Source organism: Herpailurus yagouaroundi, unplaced genomic scaffold (genome assembly GCF_014898765.1).
Source record: "Herpailurus yagouaroundi ecotype Mexico unplaced genomic scaffold, PumYag 100, whole genome shotgun sequence".
Lineage (NCBI taxonomy): Eukaryota > Metazoa > Chordata > Mammalia > Carnivora > Felidae > Herpailurus > Herpailurus yagouaroundi.
In genome coordinates, this window is record NW_024412391.1 from 15,307,161 (window position 1) to 15,324,169 (window position 17,009).

At 36.5% G+C, this 17,009-nt stretch overlaps 1 protein-coding gene across 3 annotated transcripts in view; it reads right to left on the reverse strand.

Annotated features, from left to right (window-relative positions):
- MKLN1 (muskelin 1) overlaps positions 1–17,009 on the reverse strand; it is a 379,029-nt gene that overhangs the window by 88,449 nt on the left and 273,571 nt on the right. For all 3 annotated transcript variants that reach the window (XM_040471936.1, XM_040471935.1, XM_040471934.1), the window contains one exon: positions 203–280. In XM_040471936.1, the coding sequence (XP_040327870.1) occupies positions 203–280 (78 nt within the window). The remainder of the gene's footprint in view (positions 1–202; positions 281–17,009) is intronic.

Below are 17,009 nucleotides of genomic sequence, written 5' to 3' on the forward strand. Positions count from 1 at the left end.
CTGTGTGAAAACCGCTCAGCCTTCTGTTTTAGTGGTGAAACAAAAAGATTCAAGAGAAAAATATAATAAACTAACTCATCTAGTTAAGGTACCTAGGTCTTGTTTTAAACACCTGCTTTTCCTTTGCAAAGCATTGGATAACTTGAGAAGAGTGAAGCTGAGACATGACAGCAAGACTCACAATCTAGAAAACAGGGCTTACCCTTGGTGCTTTTGGGAATGATTTGACTCCATCGTGGCTTATATTCTTGTTGACTGATATATTGATTGAATAAACCATCTGCAAATATCAAAGAACGAGAGAGAATTTTACATTAACCGGCTTACGCTTTTTATTGTAGTGAAAAAAAAAAAAGCCTTCATTAAGGGAAATTACGAATACACTAAGAATAGCACACTTCCATAAAATGTGTCACTTCAGTTCTCACGTTATCTCAAATATAAATAGTACGGTACTAGTTGACACAACCATGTAAACAAACTCTTTTAGTGGCAGCTCATACTCAATTTACTGCTTTCCCTGTTTTGGTCGCTACTAAGAAAAGACCACAGAAGAAACGTTGCACCGCAACAACTCTGGTCCAGGCCCTTATAGCTTCAGGAAAAACAAAGTGAAAATTCATATTTAAAGTGAAAATTCCATTTTTACATCATTTTCTTTAAGTACAAAACTACAGAGATAAAAGTACCAGTAATGGTAGGGTTACATATTTACCAAATACTTATGAAGTGTTAAAATTCATTCTGTCTTAGTTAAGACAGACTAAATATGATTTAATTCTAAAATCAACTTTACAGGGGCACTTGGGTGGCTCAGTCAGTTAAGTGTCCGACTTCGGCTCAGGTCATGATCTTGCAATTCGTGGGTTTGAGCCCCGTGTCGGGCTCTGTGCTGACAGCTCAGAGCCTGGGGCCTGCTTTGGATCTGTGTCTCCCCCTCCCTCTGCCCTCCCCCCCATCACTCTGTCTCTCTCGCTCTAAAAAATAAACATTAAAAAAAATTAAAACACCTTATGAACGAGGCATTATCATCTCCATTTTTACACATAGGGAGATGTGTGTTTACAGAAATGAATGAACCTCACTAAAATCATGCAGCATTTAGTGGTGGACAGAGATTTATGTTTCACTGTTTTATTTCTGAATTTATTATTTCATCGATAAATTCTTAATCTACTTCTTAAGGGTTGTTACACTAGTTGCCATAGTGATTATGAAGACTGAACTACCCACATATATATCCATTTCATCCCAAATAATTATCAAAACCTAATCCCATGCCCATCAACAAAGGTTAGTTTAGGAATGGTGTGGAACTCAATTCTGGCTAATGTGTCCAATGTTCCCTTTGCTTCTAAACAGACATACCGAAAAGAAAAATCTGCTTCTATTCCTCTGGAAACTTTCCTATCTGTACGCAATATACATAACTGCTACAGCCAATCTATAGAGGCAGGAGAATGAAGTCAATTCTCTAATGATGACAATGCAGAGAGAGAAAAAGAAACTGCATCACTGAATTGACTAACAATGGAATCTACCTCTGGACTTCTTATTATGTCATATAATAACATTTTCTTACCTTTTTAAAAATATGTTTGTTTACTTATTTTTGAGAGAGAGAGCACGAGCAAGAGCTGGAGTGTGCACAAGCTGGGGAGGGGCAGAGAGAGAGAAAAAAAGCAGAGAATCCCAAGCAGGCTCTGCACTGTCAGCCCAGAGCCCAATATGGGGCTTGAACCCAGAGACCGTAAGATTATGACCTGAGCTGAAATCAAGAGTTGCTTAACTGACTGAGCCATCCAGGCATCCCTACATTTTCTTCAACAAGAGTTTTCTTTTACATGAATCCAAATAGATTCTAAAGACAACTTTATTGTAAATTCTATCATTTGACTCTGAAAAAAGGTTTTCCCTTTTACTTTATTTAGTCCCTGAACGTAAATTTGTAAGTAAAACGGTCTGTTCCCCATGACAGTGTAATACACAGAAATCTCCCTAATTTCTTTCTTTTCTGGGTAATTATGAAGATCAATTATAACCATACCCTTTAGCTTTCAAGTCTTTTCAGATGACTTTAAGTGAAAGCTTCCATCTTGGGATATATACTCCTCTAGCTGTTCTTTTTCTTTGCCTTTAGGTCTTCAACAAAATTCTCGCAAAAAGAAAGTTCTAATATTCATCTTTCCTTTTTTAAAATAGCACTCACACATTAGCATTTATATTTTAATTGTCAAAGGGGAACAAGGGGTGCCTGGGTAGCTCAGTCGGTTAAGTTTCTGACTCTTGAACTCAGCTTAGGTCTTGATCTCAAAGTCGTGAGTTCAAGCCCCACAACAGGCTTAGAAAAAAAAAAAAAGTATGAGGAACAAGTTGATTCATGACTTACTTTAGTGAGTGTTTCTATCATAATCCACCCCCTGCATGCTTTTCTTTTCTTTTTTAAGTTTTTTTTTAATGTTCATATATTTCTGAGAGACAGAGAGAGACAGAGACAGAGTGTGAGTGGGGGAGGAGCAGAGAGACAGGGAGACACAGAATCGCAAGCAGGCTCCAGGCTCTGAGCTGTCAGCACAGAGCCCAATGTGGCGCTGGAACCCACCAACTGTGAGATCATGACCTGAGCTGAAGTCGATGTTAAACGGACTGAGCCATCCAGGTGTCCCTCCCCTGTGGGCTTTCCTGATAATTCTTGCCCATCCAACCTACTCTGACCAATACTCTTCTCCCATTACAAGACTGGAAATCTTTTTGCAGATAAAATGTTGTGGGGCTCTGTTAGTAATGGTAAGTTGTGAGACACATAAAAGTTACATAATCCTTTTTCCAAAACCTGAAACAGAAGATAAAATTATTTGATAAAGATTTAAAAATATACATTAATTTTAAAATATATATTAATTCTACATAATGGCTAACTGAAGAGAAATGAAAAAAGTAAAAGATGGGAATATACAGAGATGAGTAGAAAACTAAGAAAGACAAACTGCAGACATGAAAAACACAAAGCAAAAATAGAGAAAATAAGAGAAGTCATAAATTTCATATTTTTAACAGTAATCAACTGCCATATTACCTACATCTCTCATACTAATTATAATTAGTTATACAACTTTGATAAGTAAGTTCCTTATCTCTAAAGCTGGTGTTTAAGAGTTAGGTAGGCCAGTGGGGCACATGGGTGGCTCAGTCGATTAAGTGTCTTACTTTGGCTCAGGTCATGATCTCGCGGTTCACGGGTTCGAACCTCCCATCAGGCTCTGTGCTGACAGCTCAGAGTCTGGAGCTGACTTTGGATTCTGTGTCTCCCTTTCTCTCTGTTCCTCCCCTGCTCATGCTGTCTGTCTCTCTGTCTCTCTCTCAAAAAGCTGGATAGAGCCAGTGGTTCCTTCCAAATTCTGGCACACTAAGATTACACCACCGTTACAACCAATATATTTACTGAACTACATGTGTCAGGTGATTCCACTTTATGTTCGTCTTAGAAAGTCTCCATCTCCTCTTTCTCCTTAAGCCTTGCAGCACTATTCTGAAAGAGAACTCAAACCCACTGGGGAAAATTCTTCTGAGAGCTGCTAAGGCAGTGATCACATCAACAGTTCCAATCAAATGGATGACCCCATCCCTGATCTTTAAAGTCCTTCTGCACATTGCAAGTGAAATTAAGCTCTCTAATTGTTTCTTCAGCCAATCCTTTCACTCCAACTCTTACTAACCTAAAAAGCACACAAATACTCATCAAGATCTTCGTGTTGGTTTTTTTTTCTATCAAATACAACTGACCTAAGAAAATACTGTCAGTAATTTTCAAAGTAAAAAGAATAAACCCAACATTATATAATTTTTGTAAGATAATTTGTAAATATACACAGACACACAGATGGAAAAAAAACAACAGTGCCATACACTGAAAAGGTGTGATTTTCTTTGGTTTCCAGGTTTAGGATGATTTTTTATTTGGGTATTTTTATTTGTACTTTACTGTTTCCCCAATTGTTTTGCATCGAGTACTACAATTACCAGAAGAAAAGCCACAAAGCAACTAAATATATGGAATTATTTCTAAACCTCAGAAGAACTTTGTAACATATTGTTATTATAACATAATGTAACAAAAACCATTTTCATAGCCTTTGTTACTCCTGAAATGTCTATTCTTCACAACTCACTAGACACATCCACATTTCATAAGTGCTTTTATACACTGATGTTAGCTTGTTTTTAACAAGGACAAAGAGCCAAATACACCCAAAGTATTTACAATCAGGCTTGCAGAGGATATTACTTGCAAAATTTAAAATATTAAGTACTCCATGGGTTGTCTGGGTGGCTCCATCAATTAAGAGTCTGACTCTTGGTTCAGGTCATGATCTCATGGTTCTTGAGTTTGAGTCCCGCTTCGGGCTGCATGCTGAGACTGCGGAGCCTGTTTGGGATTCTCTCTTTCCCTCTCTGCCCTTTCCCCACTCATGCACACTCTCTCTCTCTGAAAATAAATAATAAACTTAAAATTAATCTTCTCATGAATAATGATAGTTAATAGCATAGCATCAGATATACTCAGTATATAATAAACGCTTAGAGGAGCACCTGGGTGTCTCAGTTGGTTAAGTGTCCGACTTTGGCTCGAGTCACAATCTCACAGTTTGTGAGTTCGAGCCCCAAGTTGGGGTCTGTGCTGACAGCTGAGCCTGGAGCCTGCTTTGGATTCTGTGCCTCCTTCTATCTCTCTGAGCCTCCCCTCCCCCCCACCCCATCTTAAAAATAAATAAACATTAAAAAAAATTAAAGAAAAAATAAAAGCTTAGAATAGAAAAAAAGGCAGGGGACAGGCAGAGTTCCCTAGCCACATGGTTGACATTTTTTCTCTGAGTCATCTTAATGTTACTAAGTATCTTACATTAAAACAAAATGCTCATAAAACTCCCACTTTCAATAAAGCATTTTCTTAGCATATAATGGCACCCTAACAAGTCACAGCATTTTACCCAGAGTAGTCAAGCAAACATTTGAAAAAAAAAATTATTTGGGGAACTTTTAAATTTGTCTCCATCTCTCCCTAATGAATTCATTTTGTGTTCACTATTCTAAAAGACAACAATTCTCTTTGATGTCTCCTACTCTTCTGTGGAGACTATTATGAAACCTAAAGAAAATTATTCAGATATAACATTATCAAATCTAGAAATAGCTTTTCAAAAAAGATCTTACCAAAGAAAAAGGAACTGACTTTTGCTGAGTACCAACTGTGAGCAAGACACCACAAAGGTTAAACTAATTTACTCCTTAAACCTATGGAATGATGATTATTAATTATTGCAAAGATTAAAAAGTCAAAGTGCAGAAAAGTTAAATAACATGCCCAAGGACTCTAAAAAATATATATATACCTTTATATATATATATATACACACACACACACACACCCCTATATATATACCTTTATATATATACCTATATATACCTTTATATGTGTGTGTGTGTGTGTATATATATATATACATACACACACACCTTTATATAACAGACTAACAGACATAGGACGGATCAGTTTGTTTTTAATTACACCTAAGATGAAACGCTGTAACAGACATGGCAAAATTTACCTATTCAGTAACACATGGAAAAAAAAGCAAGACTTTGGAAAATAAAACTTGCCATACCAAATCATTCTACTACATATTAAACAAATCCAATATTAAAAGAATAAAACTAAAAGAGTTGAAAAAATTATTTTTGATTTAAAGGAAACAATGTAATCTCCCTAAAAAAACCTATGGGCTGCTGTGGCTAAAATTTACTTGTTATGTTTCATTTCTTCTCTGGAATGCTGGTTTGTTCCTACTCTGGATTACTTACTTACCCAAAGCATTCCTGTCAGTTGGAAATGGTTCCTTATAAGCAATGGCTTGTTTGAGAATCTAGCTATTCTACCAAAAAACAAAACACTTCTTCTTTTGGAGAAATCATGGCTTAACATAAGACAAAGGTAGAAATCTATGAATTCCAGCCCTCTCATATTCCTTTCTACACTCCACCAACCCAACTCTATTATTAGTTTATTGACCTTCTTACATGTTACAGTATTAAATCATCTAACCACTCCATATCAAAAATTCTATAACAATTTTTAAAAAGCTTGCATTGTACAGAGGAACATGATAAACGAAGGATGACTCTCGTTTAATCTATTCTAATATGCATTACTGCCGCTTGCCAGGTAATCTGGGTTACCAATAAATAGTCCAGATTGGATCTGGAGTATGTTACATGGAGTGGCTACTTTCAGCGGAATAACATGCTTTAAGAATCTTCTTTTATGTCTTCAAAAAGAAAAGTAATAATGGAAATGTTTATTAAGGCTTTGGTAAATATTAAAATTGCTTTAAATCCATGAGAGATATACTAAAGAAACTTTACTTTTTTAATAGAAAAAGTGAAATGTCTAGAAATCGAACAAGCTTGAAATCCCTTGAAATGATGAATAAAAATGCTGCAAAGACTAAAGCAGGGTAAAGATTTTTTCAAAATACATTGATTTCAGTACCTTAAATTAAAATTACCTATACCTCTTTTAATTTAAAAGAATTCCCTTTTAAGATCTGAAAATAAATAAAAAATTGACACCTCTCCACCCTAAACAGTTTCAGCATGTTCCCTCTATTTCTAATTCTTGAAAGATCTTGCCTTTTGTTTCAGTATTCCTACTTGTAGGTATTTTATATGACTCAGCAAAAACTTAGACTATTAAAACAAATTAAAAACTGAGGCATTTAAACATTCTTGTGAACTATCTAAGTTTAAAAATTACTTCTATGTTTTAAGAGGAAGCCAGGCAGTTGCTAATATTTCTATTTCTGACAAACATCAAAAGCAGGAAATCAGAAGGGTCTGATAAAAAGTAAAACTATCCAAAAGAAATGAAAATATCACTTAGGAGAAAGCATGCTATTACCTAACAATTTTCTAACTATTTAAAGTCTCCAGGTCCAATACCACCTCATTTTTTTCACCTATGATTAAGACTATAATAAACACATTTCATACAGTCCTAACTAGGCACAAGATGTTCTTGTCTCTAGTAGTGAATATCCTCTCAAAAAGTACATGATAAAAAAATGCAACTTAGGAAGTTTTTACCAAAAGAAAAAAAAAAAATTCAAACCTCATCAAACATTAAAAAAAGAGAGAGAGAGCATGGATTATAGTACTGTAGCCTAAACCCAAACTTCTATCAGACTGATTTCTCATCAAAACAGAGATGACAGGGGCGCCTGGGTGGCTCAGTTGGTTGAGCCTCCGACTTCGGCTCAGGTCATGATCTCACAGTCTGTGGGTTCGAGTCCCGCATCGGGCTCTGTGCTGACACCTCAGAGCCTGGAGCCTGCTCCTGATCCTGTGTCTCCCTCTCTCTCTGCTCCTCCCCGACTCTCACTTTGTGTCACTCTGTCTCTCAAAAATAAATAAATGTAAAAAAATTAAAAAAAAAAAAGAGATGACATTCAAAAGAAATACAAAATCACTTATAGGCAGTAACTTGTAGAACATAAAGTCCTTTTTGATAATTCAAGAATAATAATGGTTGCATAAAGCAGATTTTTAAAAAAATATATGCTTTTCAGCAGTTTGTTAGAATTCTGCAAAGAGACATAATTATGGCAGTTTATACTACAATAATAATAACTACTGGGGAAACTGAAGCAGTAAACATTTACTAGGACAGGAAAGCATAGTAAAGTACGGATCCAAATCTTAGCTCTGCCACTTACCACCTGCACTATCTTAGGCAAACTGCTTTTTTTAGATGGGGATAACAACAACGCTTACCCTAGAAGGTAGGTATGATAACTACATAAATTAATTCATAAATAGGGTTTAAAAAGGTAAATGGCACATTGCAAAGCCTTCAAATACATGTTAGTTATGACGTGACAATGATGTGATATTTGGAACTATACTTAGCAGAAAACTAACCAGCTTTGATGCACAAAATGAGAAATACGGCACAAAAGCAAATAGGAGTGGAGAAGGGGGAGCAATTGATGTGTGGGAATAATAAAAAAGCGATCTTGAAGAGCTGGCCTTGAAGAATTAGTTAGAAGTGAATAGTGATGGAAAGGAGTAATCAGGGCAGGGAACAAACAGGCATGAATGAACAGGAATTACAGAAAGAAGCAACATTCTGGATAGCAATCAGGGGGAAAAAAAAGAGAGATTTTATATGATGAGTACTGCTGAGAAGAAACAGTATCTGAAAGGAAAAGAAGTATCATAAGGAAAAATCTTGCTATCCTGGAACACAGCCATATCTCCTGACCCACAGGAACTTCCCTAAAATAGTTAGGAAAAACTCACCTCATTTAAAGATTAGTACTACTCAAGAATAATCAACTCAAGTTTCATACAAAGATATAAAAAGGAAAAGGAAGAAAGAAACTTTTTAAAGTGGCAAATGAATCTGATTCAACAGAAAGATGTAGATAAAAACAACCAAATACCTCTCTATGGATGTAAAAAAGTTAAGCAACAACCCTCTCTATAAAACATTAAGAGATGTAAACAGTTGAAAAAGACACAGTAAAACGATAAAAGGAAATAAAACATGAATTGTCAGAGTTGAAGGTAAAGAGGAAGAAAAAAAAAATCACATAAATGAAGGCCAAAGTGCAAGGAGAGAAAACCCCACTTATAGAAAGGAGATCAAGAATTTAGAGAAATTTGAAAACTTCAAAGTAAATGTGCATTTAAAAAGGATAAATGAGAAAATGAAAGAAATGAATGACAAAGGCAACATATATTTGACTAAAAGAAAACCAAAATACACAATAGTTAACAGGGCTGCCACACTGGCGTTGCCCTTTTAACGTAACTACAAAAAATAGTCTAGGCACCTGGGTGGCTCAGTCAGTTGAGGGTCCGACTTTGGCTCAGGTCTGATTTCATGGTGTCTAAGTTCAAGCCCTGCACTGGGCTCTGTGCTGACAGCTCAGAGCCTGAAGCCTGCTTCAGATTCTGTGTCTCCCTCTGTCTCTCTGCCCCTCGCCCGCCCACGCTCACTCTCTCTCTCTCTCTCTCTCAAAAATAAACATTAAAAAAATTAAAAAGAATAAAATAAAATCATCTAAAACAAAAATAAAATATTTAAACAGCCATAAGGAAAAAGAGTACATTCCAAGGAGCAACAGTTGAGAATTACAGTACACTCTTGATAGGAAAAAGGGAAGCTAGTTAACTGTGGACTGATATCCAAAATGTATTTGAAGAAAATAACCCTCAGGGTGTGTGGGTGTCTCAGTAGGTTTAGCGTCCAACTCTGGATTTTGGCCCAGGTCATGATCTCAGTTTGTGAGATCAAGCTCCACATTGGTCTGTGCGCTGACAACGTGGGGCCTGCTTGGGATTCTCTCTCTCTCTGACCCTTCCTCACTCTCTCTCGCTCTCAAAATAAATAAATAAATAAATAAATAAATAAATAAATAAATATTTAAAAATATTAAAATTTAAAAAAGAAAAAAAATACTGTCAACCTAGAATTCCATATTCAGCAAAAATATCCTTTAAGAAAAGAAATAAAATTTTCAAGCAAAGAAAAACCGAGAGTTCACCTACATTAGAAGAAATTCCAAAGGATATGCTTAAGGCAGAAGAAAACTGATCCTAGATATAAGATCAAAGATGCAAACATCAACAAAGAACAAAAAAATTAGTAAATATTTAGGAAAACTTAATGAACACTGAAAATTGAGTTTTATAGAGTCTTTTAATATGGTATCAAAATAATGGACAACAATAGCATATGAACTGGAAGGTAAACAGATGAGAGTTGAAAATTCACTAAGTTCTAGTACAGGCAAAGGGAAAAGGTACTGATGAATTCTGTTAAATATGTGTACTTGGTATAATTTCTAGACTAATCATACAGTCTAGATAAACAGAATATGCTGCTTCCAAACAAACATAAGAAAAAAATGGGGCACTTGGGTGACTCGGTTGGGCATCTGACTCTTGATTTTGGCTCAGGTCATGGTCGCACAGTTCCTGGGTTGCAGTCCCATGTCAGGCTCTGCACTGTCAGCATGGAGCCTACTTGGAGTTCTCTCTCCCTCTCTCTGTGCCCCTACCCCACTTGTGTGTGCGCTCTCTCTCTCAAAATAAATAAATAAACTTAAAAAAAATAAAAACAAAAAGAAAAACAATGAAAAGATTAAAAGCAAAAGAAGAGACAACAACCAAAAAATGAAAGATACGGCAAAACATATACCGTAAAATGGTAATATTAAACCTATATATTTACCAATAATTCAATCATACGAAGTAAATAAATGCTCAAATCAAAAGATGGCAGATTTTTTTTTTAAATCAAACTAAATCCTTCTTTTAAAAAAAGAATACAGAGGGGCACCTGGGTGGCTCGTAGCATTTGACTTCGGCCCACATCATGATCTCATGGTAAGTGAGTTTGAGCTCTGCATCGGGCTCTGTGCTGACAGCTCAGAGCCTGGAGCCTGCTTCAGATTCTGTCTCCCTCTCTCTCTGCCCCTCCCCTGCTCATGCATGCACACGCTCCCTCTCTCTCTCAAATATAAATAAACATTAAAAATTAAAAATAAAAATAAAATAAAAATAAAATAAAAATAACAAAAGGATATATAACAGTTGAAAATAAAAGGTAAAAATAGATGTTATGCAAACACCAAATGAAAAGCTTAATGTGGGGCGCCTGGGTGGCGCAGTTGGTTAAGCGTCCGACTTCAGCCAGGTCACGATCTCGCCGTCCGTGAGTTCGAGCCCCGCGTCAGGCTCTGGGCTGATGGCTCAGAGCCTGGAGCCTGTTTCTGATTCTGTGTCTCCCTCTCTCTCTGCCCCTCGCCCGTTCATGCTCTGTCTCTCTCTGTCCCAAAAATAAATAAACGTTGAAAAAAAAAATTAAAAAAAAAGAAAAGCTTAACGTAAGACAATTTATACCTTTTCAAGCAAAACACCACTAGAGATAAAAACACATTTCATAATGATAAAAGATTCAATTCAAAATTAAAGAATTTAATATGTATATATACCTAGAAACATGGCTTTCAAAATCTATAAAGCAAAGTTTGACAGAACTATAAGAGACAGGTAATTCTAAAATCACACTGGAAAGTTTAATATTTTTCTTAGTAACTGAGAGAATCAGATAAAATCACTCTCAGTAAAGAAAATTTATGAAACATGGTTAGCAAACTGGACCAATTGGGCATATATAGAAAATTGCCTTAACAAATAAAGAATTCATTTTCTGTCCAAGTATGTATGATATGTTTATAGAAATTAAACAGACTGGACCATAGTAAGTCTTATCAAATTTCAAAGAACTAGAATCCTATAAATATATACTGTATTTATAAATTTATAAATAAATTTATAAATAAATAAGTTTATAAATAAATCCTATAATACAATACATGCATTCATGCCAGAAATCAGTTACAACAATAAAAAAAATCATAACATATTTGGAAATTAAAAACAAAACTACATTTCTATCTAACTATGGCTCACAAAAGAGCCATATTATTTCATAATGAAATTACTGAACTGGACAAAAATGAAAATACTTCATAGCACAACTAAAAAAGAAGTAGAGGGGGATTTATATCCTTAAATGCATACATGGGAAAATAACAAAGTCTGGAAATTAATATGCCAAGCATGCATCTCAGTAAGTTATAAAAAGACAGCAAATTAATGCCAAAGAGAGAAAGAAGACACGTTAAACATAGAGCACAAGTCGAAGATATTAGAAATAATGGAAAGAATCAACAAACCAGAAATTGATTTCCTCAAAAGACCAGTATATACTTGATAAGCTTCTGGTGACAGTAAGAGTGATGGGGGGAAAAAAAGAATTCATAAATGAGAAACAGAAAGAATGAAAAGAGACATTTCAAGAAGTCCTGAAAACATTAAACAAGGGGATATCATGTATATTTTCATGACCACAAGTTTGAAATTTTAAGTGAAACTGACAAATTCCTAGAAAAAGATATCTTGTTAAACGCTCAACCAACCAAACAACCCTGAACAGTCCTACATTTAAAGAAGTTGAATTGATAGACAAAAGTATTTCCTCCAAGCAATTTTGAAGCACAGAGAGCATAATGACAAGTTCTACCAAGCACACGAGAAAGAATGCAAATCTTACACATACTCAGATTACAGGAAGAAAAGTTTAGCTCAACCTTTTCTGTGACATCAGTGTAACAATGATGCTAAACCTGAAGAGAAAGGTAAAAATTACAAGGCCAATCTTACTAATGAAAATAATTGGAAGAATTCTAACAAAACATTAGTCCATCTATGTCCAAAATAGACCAAAAATTATATAAGGAAGATAGGCTTATCTGAGAAATGAGAAGTTAAATATATCTGAGGTTTAACATTAGAAAATCAATCACTGATTTCACATATTAATAGAATTCAGGAGGAAAAAGTCGTATCACAAAAGATAGAGAAAAAGTGGTAAAATTCAATACCCATTAATAACATAAACTCTTAGCAATCTAGGAATCTAATACAGAAGCTCCAAAACCCAGATCAAGTAAGATACTTTGCAATGAAATGCTGAAAACATTTCTTTTGAGATAGGGATATCCACTATCATTATGTCATCTCACCCTTGTACTAGATATCCTGACCAAAAGATTAAGCACAAGAGAACAAAATAAGGCATAAGGAGGGTTGGAAAGAAAAGTGTGCCATTATGCATACGTATTTTAAACTGAACAGGAGTGAAAACACAACAAAGCAGAATTTGTGATATACAGCTAGCAGCGTTTATGTCACTGTCTGGATCCCAAGACCCACCAGCTCGTACTTACGAGCATTTGTCTTGTTTTTCCTTAAGCTCTTCTTTCTGGTTTAGCTCTTAACTCAGGCAAATGAAACCTGAAACCACTCATGAGGTGATGGCAAGGGCCCTGACAAGACCCCACAGGCTCAGACCACCCAGACCTTTTCAGCTAAACTCCCAACTCCCGTGCAGAAGGACCATGGGGTGACCTCTGGAATGACTCACAACCACCTTTACCTCATTATAATACTAAAACCTCTGCCCAAAGAGGAGACTCGGCTTCATTTACATGACATACAATCCATACAATCTGTGTGTAGGCATGTTTCCTTAAGGCACATGGTGACCTTATGCCCTTCTCTACAAGAGATCACAAGGCTTCCCAATCTAAATATTCATCCTAACCCTAAACAAAAGGAACCCATTTATCCCCTCTTTGGGAGTCACAGTTTTGGAAGCCATCCCCTGTGATCTCCTTCTATGCTACAGTTTTCTTTGTGCAACAACTCAACCTGGGGCAGTATCTGACTCACCAGGGAGCAAACTACATTTAAAAGAAAATTCTTTAACACTAAATGCTTGTATTAGTAAAGAAGGATCTCAAATTAATGGCCTCGGGTCTCATTTGTAAGAAATTAGAAAAAGAAGAGCAAATTAAAACTACACTATGCAGAAGAAAAAGGAAATAATAAAGGTAGAAATCAATGAAACAGAACAGGGACACACACACACACACACACACACACACACACACACACACACACACACAGGGGTGAGAGAAGAGAGAGAGGTAACAAAGAAACCAAAAGCTGTTTTCTTAAAATGAAACTAATAGATGTCTAGCCAGACTGCTGAGAGAAAAAAGACAAATACAAAAGACAAAAATTACCACTATAAAAAATAAGACATAAAGGTGCCATAAAGGCATAAACAACTTTATGCCAATAAATGCACTAATTTAGATGAAATGGGCATGCCCTTTAAAAGGCACAAACCACTGGGGCGCCTGGGTGGCTCAGTCAGTTAAGCGTCCAACTCTTGGTTTTAGCTCAGGTCATGATCTCGCAATTTGTGGGATGGAGTCCCGTGTGGTGCTCTGCACTGACAGCTCAGACCCTGCTTGGGATTCTCTCTCTCCCTCGCTCTCTACCCCTCCCCTCCTCATGAGCTCTCTCTCTCAAAATAAATAACTTTAAAAAAAGACACAAACTACCCCTGCTCACTCAGGATACATAGAATATGAACAGCCCTATAGCCACTAACAATACTAGATCTGTAGTTAAAAACCCTGCCACAGGGGTGCCTGGGTGGCTCAGTCGGTTGAGCGTCCGACTTCAGCTTGGGTCATGATCTCATAGTCTGTGAGTTCGAGCCCCGCGTCGGGCTCTGTGCTGACAGCTCAGAGCCCGGGGCCTGTTTCAGATTCTGTGTCTCCCTCTCTCTCTGACCCTCCCCCCGTTCATGCTCTGTCTCTCTCTGTCTCAAAAATAAATAAATGTTAAAAAAAAATAAAAAAAAAATAAAAAAAAAAACCCTGCCACAAAGGCTAGAAACTCCAACAAGCCTAGAGATCTCACTTAAAAAAAATGCTGACAGGGAAACAGGCCAGCCACATAATTAACCACCACTGCGTAAACCACGGGGTGAGAAGAAACAGATAAAAGAGGAGAAAGAAAAGGGAGAAGAGGAGGGAAAGTGGGAAGATGATAAAGACCTCCAGCTGAAACTTTTGGACCCTTTTATTAAACTTGATTTTACTAAACTTTACTAAACTTTATCACTCCCTTACCTCACAAAAGCAAACTTTAATTTCAAGAGGAAATAAGATAAACACTGCAAAGTGATGAGTTCCTGTTCCTAGGTGATTACTTTTGCCCATAATCACTGGACTCTACCTTTTCCCCGGACACTGTCAACAAAAAAGTAGCATTAATTGGTTCAGGAATCACCTGTCATGAAATTAAATGTAAATGCAGGGATGTTTCTTTCTCTTTTTTTTTAATATGAAATTTATTGTCAAATTGGTTTCCATACAACACCCAGTGCTCATCCCAATAGGTGCCCTCAATACCCATCACCCACCCTCCCCTCCCTCCCACCCCCCATCAACCCTCAGTTTGTTCTCAGTTTTTAAGAGTCTCTTATGTTTTGCCTCCCTCCCTCTCTAACGTCTTTTTTCCCCCCTTCCCCGCCTCCATGGTCTTCTGTTAAATGCAGGGATGTTTCTAACAACTAGGAAGCCTATTAGACACTTTCTTAAAATACCATACTTGAAGAACATGCTAATATATACGAAAAATCATTTTTTGTTTCATCCATTATAAGATGCTTCAGAGAAAATGCTTTTCATTCTCTCAACTTTCCTATTTAGCAAACAGGAACTTCTTGCCCTTCTCTATGTTTTTAGTGGAACACAAGCCAAAAAACTCTTCAGTGTTTACTTCCTTATTTGTCCAACAAATCATCATCAGTGAAGTCAGCAGCAACTGAACAACCCTGAAAGGAATGTTTATTAACTAAATACTATTCCAAGCCAGTTTAGGAATACAAAAAATATGACTTAGCTCTAAGTCTCAAGAACAGAGTTATGACCAATGTTCCCTAAACTCGGGTCCTTCCTAGAGCCAATAAGCCTCTGTAGTATCAGAGTTTCACATAGTTTTAACAGTTTCTCTTATAGGAGTATATTTATAAAGACACAGTTTTTATTTAGTTTTTTAAATTTATTGTTTATTTTGAGAGTGAGCGAGCACATGAGCAGGGGAGGGGCAGAGAGAGGGTAGGGAGGAGAGAGAATCTCAAGCAGGTTCTGAGCTGTCAGTGAAGAGCCTGACTCAGGGCTCCATCTCAGGAACCATGATTATGACCTAAACCAAAACCAAGAGTTGGATGCTTAAGTGACTGGCCACTCAGGTGTCTCCTAAAGACACAGTTTTTAAATATAACTGTTTCTAGCCTAGTCATAGCATAAAGTTGCCAGTTGCTTTTGTTGTCATTGTTATTTACCTTAATAAAATACTACATGCCTTAAAGATCTGAAACAAAAGTAACAAACCATGAAAGCACGTATGACTTCCTCATTCTCAGAAATGGCATACATAGGAGGGCCTGGGTGGCTCAGTTAGTTAACCTTCTGACTCTTGATTTAGACTCAGGTCATAATCTCACGTGTTTGTGAGATCAAGTCCAGATTGAGCTCAGCATCGGGCTCATGGAGCCTGCTTGGGATTCTTTCCCTCCCTCTGTCTCTGCCCCTCCCCTGCTCATGTGTGCACGTGCTTTAACGCATGCTCTTTCTCTCCCTCTCTGAAAATAAATAAAGATTTTTAAAAAATGACATACATACATTTATACTTTCACTGGTGGCATTTGAATGGTTTGGGAAGAGATTAATAATCATACATATTCTATTTGTTTATATTCCAATGTTTATTCTATTACCAATATGGGAAAAATTTTTTTCTTCCCAATCTGCTCCCTAGTTCCTTCCCCCCTTCTACCTCACCCCAAACAGTAATCATTTATTTGCAAGAATCATTACCAAATAAATATAAATAAGCCCTAACAATTTATAAAGCTAAGAGACAAGTTGGTTATTACAAAGCAATGAAGCCAAAAGCAATTCATTTTAAGTTAATTTAAAATTTATAAACTCAAAGTAGGCTGTACTGGTTCCATTTTCTTCAGTTGTAAAATATTCAACCTATCTGATAAATGAGCATATAATAACAAATGGTAACAGCAATAAGATTAAACTATATGAAAGCACAGAACTGAGAAAGTCTATTTTTCTTTCTCCCTATTAAAAAAATCACCAAATTTCATTCCACAAGTTTTATACTGAACACTGAGCTGTTTTTACTCACAGTGCTTCTGATACCAAATGTGTGGGGTTTTTTTTTCACACCAACCATTTCTCCAATTTTCTGACACCAAATGGGATGTATCCAACATTTCAATTCTGACACTATCTGCCTGAAGTTACCAACAGGTCCCCATAAGTGAAAGGGCTCAGTCCCACAAGCCTACCCCACTTCAGATGCCAACTGCAAGTCCCAGGCCACTTATACTTCTGATTTACTGCATACGAATCTGGGGTTCCCACAACCCCCTTCAGGACTGATAATAAAACCAGAGAGAGAGAGAGAGAGAGAGAGAGAGAGAGAGAGAGAGAGAGAGA